A 9,667-nucleotide genomic window follows, 5' to 3' on the forward strand; every position below is an offset into this window, starting at 1 on the left:
GTCCATCTCCCTCAAACTACATGTGTGTATCATCAACCCCCCTCCCTTGAAGATATTCAGATGGTTTTAAAGAATGGGCGTGGCAAAATGGCTCAACAGCGCCACCAACGGAGCTTCCCCTCATTTATGGAGAAACACCTCATTTAGAATTCACTGATCCTCACGAAATTGAAGACAGTTGTGTATCATCACCAGATGCACAAAAAACGCGCTCGGAGCAATTTGAAAAACGCAACAGGAACCCCGCCATTTGCGATTTGGACCATATTCCATGTTTTTTATTTTCAAGTACTTCTTGGAGAGCTTGTTTGGGATGAATAAATGGATCTTAATCTTAATCTTTTAATCTTAATCAGTTGTCTTCCAGTTGACCAGCATGAAGCTGCAGATCTCCACCATGTTGCTGCTGGGGACATCAGGAGCAGCATTAATGAGGAGCACAAGCGTACTGTTATGAATGTTTTGTGTTGTTTATGAAGCACTACATATTTCAGCTAGAACCGATGTACTAGGGTCTGGGTTTGTATCCTAATGGTTAAATGCACATACTTTAAATCGCTTTTGATAAAACGTGACAAAGAAATACAACATTGTACACATAGATAAAATGTCTTTCTACCTCATCTGTAATATTCAAGGTGATGATCTCCCACAGAGCTGTTGATAACAGTCCACATCAAGTCTCTCCACTTCCCTCAGTGTGAAAACATAATTATATAATTAATTGGAGAAGTGTTTACAACACTGATGTGTGGACATTATAATCTTATCACTACTGTCTAATTCACTCTACAACTCCATGACAGACTAAATAAACGATGTGAAAATAGTAATGGCGGATATACCATCCTGTATCAGAATATTGGTGAAACAGTTACTATCACATGAAACGTACACGTGTAGCGTATTGATAGTAACTTATTAAAAAAAATAATGTCACAACCAAAACAAGACTGTGGAGTTATCTTGCTTCAATCTGTTCATTAGACGTGATAAATAAACGGTAACTTTTATAACAATTACATATTACAAAAAACTTGAGGCATGTAAGCATATGATGATAGATAAAGCAATAGGTTATGTTGGATAGTTTGAAGGTTACTTAGCCCTAGTTCAGCACCAGCGGCTATCCAGAAGAAGTGGAGCTATCATCCTTGCCGGACAGGGCAAACGCAGGCAATGTGGAGACGAGCGCTTGGTCATCGAACGTTCTCTCTTCCCCGACCGCAACAGACTTGAAATTGCCTGTGCTCAGGCCCGTTAGTGCTACAACGTAGCCCTAGTTATTATTATTTTTCTCTGTTTAAACTCATTGGCTTTTTGAGTGCTTTAACATGCTCAAAAAGTTTTAAAAGTTTACAGTAAGTTAGAAAGTCGTGAAAATGGACTTATTCTGGGGTATTTGGAAGTGGGCGTGCCAAAATGGCTCAACAGCGCCACCAACGGAGCTTCCCCTCATTTACGGAGAGCCCCTCATTTAGCATTCACTGATCCTCACGAAAATGAAGACAGTTGTGTATCATGACCAGATGCACAAAAAAGCCTCAAGGAGCATTATGAAAAACTCAACAGGAAGTCCGCCATTTTTGATTTAGTGGCCATTTAGGCCATATTACATGTTTTTTACTTTGATATACTTCTCGTACAGCTTTTATAAGATCAACTAAAAATTTAGACGAGTGTAATCACAACAAGATGAAGATCTAAAGTTATCAAAGAATTAACTTTTAGACACACCATCTGACCGTGGCGTGGCATCAAAGTGTGACGAAACGGCATGAAAACACGAGCGTCTGTATCTCAGACATATTTGGTCCAATCGACTCCAAACTAAACATAAGACAAGAGTCCCGTAAGACAAGAGTCCCGTAAGACAAGAGTGCCGACCTGAAGACATCAACACAGCAGTCATGACATAAAATCACAGCGCCCCCTGGTGGCAACAGGAAATGTCTATTTTTTGGTACTAGTTATATTTTGATGTACTTCTCAGAGAGCTTTCATCAGATCAACTACAAATTTTGATGACTGTCATCACAACAAGATGGAGATAAAAAGTTATCAAAGAAACAACTTTCTGACACACCATCTGACCGTGGCGGGGCGGCAAAGTGTGATGAACGCCATGAAAACACAAGCTTCTGTACCTTGGACATATTTTGTCCAATCGACTCCAAACTACACATATAAGACAAGAGTCGCCACCGGAAGACATCTACCTAGAAATCATGACTTAAAAGGAAAGCGCCCCCTGGTGGCATCAGGAAATGTCTTGTTTTTGTACATCGTGCGCTTTGATTTATTTGTCGGAGAGCTTTCATCACATCAATTTAAAATTTAGACGGGTGGCATCACAACAAGATGGAGATCTAAAGTTATCAAAGAAACAACTTTTCGACACACCGTCTGACTGTGGCGGGGCGTCACATCAGCTCGCCATGACACACGAAAACGCTTTAACTTCCGTGTTCATTGGTCCATCTCCCTCAAACTACATGTGTGTATCATCAGCCCCCCTCCCTTGAAGATATTCAGATGGTTTTAAAGAATGGGCGTGGCAAAATGTCTCAACAGCGCCACCAACAGAGCTTCCCCTCATTTATGGAGAAACACCTCATTTAGAATTCACTGATCCTCACGAAATTGAAGACAGTTGTGTATCATCACCAGATGCACAAAAAACGCGCGGAGCAATTTGCAAAACGCAACAGGAACCCCGCCATTTTCGATTTGGACCATATTCCATGTTTTTTATTTTCAAGTACTTCTTAGAGAGCTTTCATCAGATCAACTGAAAATTTAGACGAGTGTCATCACAACAAGATGGAGATCTAAAGTTATTGAAAGATCAATTTTTCGCCACACCGTGTGACCGTGGCGAGGCGTCAAAATGTGACTAAACGCCATCAAAACACAAGCTTCTGTATCTTGGACATATTTGGTCCAATCGAGTTCAAACTACACATGTAAGACAAGAAGCGCGACCTCATGACATCAACAAAGACACCATGACTTAAAATCATAGCGCCACCTGCTGGCTACAGGAAGTGAAGCGTTTATCTTGCAGCAGTGCGCAAATGCATGCAACGCTGAGACGAGCGCTTGGTCATCGAACGTTCTCTCTTCCCCGACTGCAACAGACTTGAAATTGCCTGTGCTCGGGCCTGTTAGTGCTACAACGTAGCCCTAGTTATTATTATTTTTCTCCAGTTTAAATGAATTGGCTTTTTGAGGGCTTTAATGTGCTCAAAACGTTGTAGGAGTTTGCAGTAAATTCGAAGGCGGCGAAAATTTACGTATTCTGGAGTATTTTGAAAAGGGCGTGGCAAAATGCCTCAAGAGCGCCACCTACGGAAAAGCCCCTCATTTAGCATTCACCGTTCCTCAAAAAAACAAAGACTTTTGTGTATCATGACTAGATGCACAAAAAAGTCCATCAGTGCATTATGAATAACGCAACAGGAAGCCCGCCAGTTTGACTTTAGTGGCCATTTTGGTCATATTCCATATTTTTTCTTTTAAGTACTCCTCGTACAGCTTTCATCATATCAACTTACAATTTAGACGATCGTCATCACAACAAAATGGAGATCTAAAGTTATTGAAGGATTAAGTTTTAGTAAAACCGTCTGACTGTGGTGTGGCGTTAAAGTTTGATGAAACGCCATCAAAACACAAGCTTCTGTATCTCAGACTTATTTTGTCCAATCGAGTTCAAACTAGACACATACGACAAGAGTCACGACCAGAAGACATCGGTGCAGAAATTGTGACTTACAATCACAGCGCCCCCTGTTGGCAACAGGAAATGTCTTGTTTTTAAGACGTGTTATGTTTTTATGTACTACTCGGAGAGCTTTCATCAGATCAACTTAAAAATTAGATGAGACTCTACAAAACAAGATGAATATCTAAAGTTATCAAAATTTAAACTTTTCATCAATCCGTGTGACCGTGGTGAGGCTTAAAATCTTGATGTGCAAAAAGAAAAGACTTGTTTTCATTTTCAACCATGTCTGTGTTTCATGGTCTTATACTGACCTCTAGTAGCTTTATATTGCCGGCACACCTACTTGTACCGCAATATTAAGTCACTAGAGGGCAGTGTAGGATCATAATTTGACCATGGCACAAATTGTGTCACCTAAGGCAGGGGTAGGCAACCTTCACTATTTCCTCCACTCTTCCCCCAATTTAAAGCTGGCTGGTGCCGCACAACATATTTGATAACACAGGTTATAAAGTTATATATATATATATATATATATATATATATATATATATACATATATAGTCATACAATATATATAAAAACTATAGTTTGTTGCATTTATTAAATAATAGAACGACAATAAAGACAACTGTTGACATTTAACTGCTATTTTTACCTGTTACAAAATAGGAAAACACCAAACTCTGACCATGGCGTGGAGTCAAAGTCTGATCACACGCCATCAAAACACGAGCGTCTGTATCTTGGACATATTTTGTCCAATCAACTCCAAACTAGACATGTAAGACAAGAGTCGCGACCTGATGACATCTACAAAGACACCATGAATTAAAATCATAGCACCACCTGCTGGCTACAGGAAGTGAAGCGTTTATTGTTGCTGCAGAGCTTAAAACGCACGCAAGGCAGAGACATGAGCTTGGTCATCGATCGCTCTCTCTTCCCCGTCCGCAACAGACTTGAAATTGCCTGTGCTCGGGCCTGTTAGTGCTACAACGTAGCCCTATTTTCTATATGTTTCCCTTTGGATTCAACTATAATTAAAACATAAGAAGAATAAGTAGAAAAGTACAAGTATGAATGAGAAGTAATTCAAATTACTGGATAAAAGGGAATAATCCTGATGCTTTGGAAAATAATGAAATGTCATTGTGTTTCTACCATGAATTTTAGTCTTGATAAAATAAATGGGTCCTCCACAAATGGACTTAATTTAAATTCCTTTTCAAAGATTAGGATGCCTTGTATTTCTGGATCATCGCTATTAGTAGATGGCTGGTCAACATAAATAGTTTTGCAGAGATTGGCCACCACTGCCGAATACCTCAAAGGTTCAGTGTTTTAGATTTAGGTGAAAGTGATCTATAGGCAGAAAATGAATGAAAAATAATCCAAGTGATATTTCACTAGTGTGTTTCATAGAATTGTTACAAAAATGTTTTTCTTTACCCTAGAATGAGCCTTTATATATAAAAACTTTACATTTACAGGAGTGTGGGTCCTCTCTACGGTGGTCACCATGCTATTACAGTTGCCCAGACTGGACAAACTAAACACCTTTTGAGTTTATATGACAACCGAAGGCTACCATAGGTTATCTTTCTTGTTTGTAAGAGAAGGGTAGGTTAGGGGTATTCAGCTGCAACATGCACCTTCTCCACGAGATGTCACTAAATTCTGTACTCTCAATCTTTAAATCTAGGTGTTCCCAGTGATCCACGTGTTCAGTGAATCTGAACTTTATGTCCATGTAAACAATTTTTTTGTATTCAAAAAGTTACCCGAAAACCAACAGTGTAATGCGTCCTGTAAAATTTAGTGTTTAATGGAATCAGATGTTCACAAAATTATTGGTATCAATAAAATCTTTATAATCAGGTAAACATAAATTAGTCGAATATGATTATGTATACTTCGGCCGATTGACTTTCTTCCATTATTTGTGTAAAGCCTCATTTAATCAGTTTGTGTAAGCATGTGCAAATAGTTTGTAGTCATTGCATAATATTGTTATCCAATTGTCTAATGAAAATTTAACTCTGAGAGGTTTTTTAATTGCAGTGATAAGACCTCGCTTTATGTTGGGCGACAGATTTGTTTTGCTAAAATAATATCCAAATGGTGTTGCTCTCTGATATCATTCGAAAATAAGAAGTACAATTTCACTGTTCAACCATAAAGTCCTAGTGACAGTGTTGCTATATCTAAATCCTTAAATTAATCTTTTCTTCCATATGTTGCTAAATTTTTTGTTTTTCAGAAAGAAATTAAAATTGTCCAGAGAGAAATCTGATTTCTAGCTTCTACCCATCTGTTAACTCATTTGATGTAAAGTATAATCATTTTTTGTTTATATATGGTTATGTTTTTTGGCATGGAGTTTTTGTTGGACAGCAATTTTTTTGGGAGGCCCCCATAATAGCTGGAAACGACCCTGGGGCGACGTGACATCTATGCGACTGTCTGACATCACTCGGACTGACATCACGGAACCTGGACTCATTCCATTCATTACTGGACATGTTCCTCTTCAGTTCTGCTTCAGTGAGCAAGGTGCAAACATATCAATATCCCCACAGGGGGGGGGGGGGGGGGGGGGGGTTACTGGTTTTATCGATATCAGCCCGCATCAGGCCTGTGGCTCCATGAGTAATTGTGAAACACTGCCGGGGAGCTGGAAGCAGCTGTTTTAATTCAGAAATATTTACAGTGCACCGCAGCCGCCCCCCCTCCTGATGTCAGGGGCAGAATTGATCGGTTCATTCATTCCTTCGGTCGCCCTCGTCTCATCAAATTGGCTTGACCTATAGCTGCTGGCATCATGAAGGAGCGCGCAGCACCGAGGGTTCCCCACCCCGGAGGATATAAATACAGAGAGAGAGAGAGAGAGAGAGCGGTACCTCCAGTCACTACTCGGAACCTCTCTTGGCCTCTCCACCGGACACCAGGCTCACAGGACCTCCGTTACAATGAAAGTAAGTGCAACGCACCACAAGTTCAGATTTAATTACGCGGAAAGTTCTGCGTACAGGGAGTTATTCTTTCTTTGTTTAAAGTTATATCCTGACAATTTTGTAACAAAAAGAAAAAAATACCCTCTTTTTTTTACGAGAACTGCGGTCAAGACGAATAGAAGGTATTGCAAATACTGCAATTGACAAACAAATTGACAATTTGAAATTAAGACAACGTTCATTTGTCACTATATTTGTTTTTATATATTTTTTCATGTCTCTAAATAGTTATATTAATTTTTAAACGTTTCAAAGTTACCCCATGATGGTGAAACTGCGCGTATTAAACGCGTATTCTGTGCGTAATGGGTTAGTTACGCACTGAAACGGACGTCAGTGGGAGCCTCTCTCAAGGAACGACGCTGCGGTGTTGTTGTTTCCAATTCCTGTTTGTCTCCCACAGGGTCTGAGGACCATCACCCTTACTTGTGTTCTCACCCTGTTACTACTGGCGACGTTTGTCTCGCAGTCGTGGGGCGCACCGAAGGTAAAACCGGTGTAAATCTCCCTATATAACTACATTGCCCGTGATGTGAAAACTTTATAACTGTAGAAAAACAAGTTATCATAATGATCATAATGTCGAATATCGAATGGCGTAATTAAAAGGCATAAACATAAAACGTATTCTTCTTCTGTTAATCAAAGGGCTCTTTCCAACGAAGGAACTGGAGCCCGCAGGCCATGTTGTACCTCAAGGGCACACGTATGCATTTATCTATTTACTACCTGTCCGTTTAGAGGTGTTCAGCACTAAACAAATAAACCTGACACAATGGAGTGAATGATGACAGACACGTCATGTAATATAACCATGATATTTTATTTCAAAATGTTTTGTCCATGTAATGAAATCTTTTTCTGTCTGTCAATCAAGACAAACATGACTTTGTGATGAGAGATGACAGCCTGGGAATAAAGAGACAAAAAGGTCATGCTCATTCATGTGAAATTAGCATTGTATTACACTTTTATTGTTAAAATAATGAACCAAAATTTTTCATTTATTCAATTATTATATGGCTGCATGGTTATATTATATGTCTGTTCATTTATGTTTCAGTTATCTATTGACTTAAAATTGAAGACTTTAAGATATTACTCTTACTTAATGCACTAACTGCAATTTTGCAAATAATAATAATTATATATATCTGTCTTATTTGCTTTGCAGAGGGACGCAGGTTCATCTCAGAGGACCGAAAAGAAGGAGATATCTATGACACATTACACCTAGGTACAACGAAGTTTACTCAACATTTTTTTTTTTGCATTAAGGATAAAAGCAAACACGTGTTCTTATAGAGATAAAGACAGAAACTTTCCCCCAATGTTTCTAGAACCAACCTTGGAGGTGGAATCATAATAGTCAAATAATCTGGGCTTGGTGTTTGTTCCCTGTCAGAGACCCGCAGTCAGAACACAGAGAAGCTGAGTGTGGACCAGGCCGCTACTGTCCTGCTCAACTTCCTGCAGCAGGCCAAAGAGGGAGGTGAGAGCTACATCTGTTCCATAGGACACAGATGTGTGGGTCAATGATAACAGGTGTAGTTTAGAAGAGGTGGCGCAAAGTATAGTCAATATTAATTCTTTACATTTGTGTTAATTATTTATTTTAAGTCTATATCAATGAGCCATCATTCTTTCTGTAGTAAATGTATAGCCAACAGCATTCAGAGGGGTTTAGAGCATCCTGCGTCTCCTATGAGAAGCAAATCTCAGGGTGAAAGAAAAAGTCAACAAAACACCTGCTGTTGTGAGAACGCTGTGCAAAGTGAAAGCTAACCCAGATGAGGAATTCAAACTGAAACTGTAAATGTTTGGTAGGTGGGGGGAAACTTTGCCCAAAGAGGATTAATACCGGATAATTTATATTACAACATAAGTGGTTTTCATCTCAATCCTTCTCACCATCCTGCTCGCAACATAGCTGCTTTTAGAAACACAGGTGCATGAATACAGATACAGCATTCCCACACACATTGTCTTTAAATAATTGTGGTTCCTTAATTTTTGCTTTGCTCAAGATTAGATGACCTGTCGGTTTTATTTTGCTGCCCTTGTAAATGGTTTTGTATTTATATAGCACTTTTCTTGTCTTGATGACCACTCAAAGCACTTTACATTACAGTTTTGCATTCATCCATTTACACACACATTCATACAGTGCATCTGTTAGCAGCACTTTGTTGTTCTATGAAGGGCAATTCAGTGTTCAGCATCTTGCCCAAGGATACTTCAGCATGTAGATGGGGAAGACTGGGGATCGGACTGCCGCAGCCACAGACAAAGCACTTTGTAGATTTTGCAAAGTGCTCTATGAATAAAATTATTATTATTATTATTACTGACATATCAAATTTATGGATCTTTATTTCACTTTCAAGGTTAAATGTGTCCCTCTAATCCATGATCTTCTAATAACCTTTTATGAATTCTCGATGAAGCATAACATATTCTTTGCTGTGGTTCTGTCTCAAGATTTATATTTTAATTCCATAATACAATGCTAATTTTCCATCTCTCTAGCTGATGAAAATCCAGACGAGGTCTATTTCCAGGAACTGCCGGTGTGGAAGAGAGAATTCTTCTGATAACCTTTCATACATTTGTAAAACTGCCAGAAGACACCAACATATTTATCTGTGAAAGTAACTAGTTCAGTCCTGCTTGAGGGAGAAGAGCAGCTGTTTTTTTGTAAATATGAATTCTGTGTCTGAATTGTGTTGTTTTAATAAAAGGAATTTCAATTCATAGCACTTTGGGTCTGAGTTCAACTTGACAAAATGTAGAGTGTATTTTTCTTTTGGTCATAACGTGTAAGGCTGAACACATAGAATTCATTTCAATTCTACAAATAAATCAGGTAGATTATTAACATTTTAAGTGAAGAGCAAATTACAATCATTTTATAACAAGA

The 9,667-nt window shown here is 38.9% G+C and overlaps 1 protein-coding gene across 1 annotated transcript; it reads left to right on the forward strand.

Moving 5' to 3' along the window:
* Positions 1-6,584: 6,584 nt before the first annotated feature.
* spx (spexin hormone) lies at positions 6,585-9,411 on the forward strand. Its single transcript, XM_062382447.1, has 6 exons — positions 6,585-6,708; positions 7,151-7,234; positions 7,396-7,453; positions 7,922-7,984; positions 8,153-8,239; positions 9,277-9,411. The coding sequence occupies exons 1-6, from the start codon at positions 6,703-6,705 to the stop codon at positions 9,339-9,341; spliced, it is 363 nt and encodes a 120-aa protein (XP_062238431.1). The 5' UTR covers positions 6,585-6,702; the 3' UTR covers positions 9,342-9,411.
* The last annotated feature ends 256 nt before the right edge of the window (positions 9,412-9,667 follow it).

The sequence above is a fragment of the Platichthys flesus genome, chromosome 23 (assembly GCF_949316205.1).
Source record: "Platichthys flesus chromosome 23, fPlaFle2.1, whole genome shotgun sequence".
Lineage (NCBI taxonomy): Eukaryota > Metazoa > Chordata > Actinopteri > Pleuronectiformes > Pleuronectidae > Platichthys > Platichthys flesus.

Bases quoted from the DNA above. Each gene is read 5' to 3' on its own strand.
- spx (XM_062382447.1), top strand. The intron at 7,235-7,395 runs GTAAAACCGGTG...TGTTAATCAAAG, and splicing joins AGTCGTGGGGCGCACCGAAG to GGCTCTTTCCAACGAAGGAA. The intron at 7,454-7,921 runs GTATGCATTTAT...TTTGCTTTGCAG, and splicing joins GTTGTACCTCAAGGGCACAC to AGGGACGCAGGTTCATCTCA.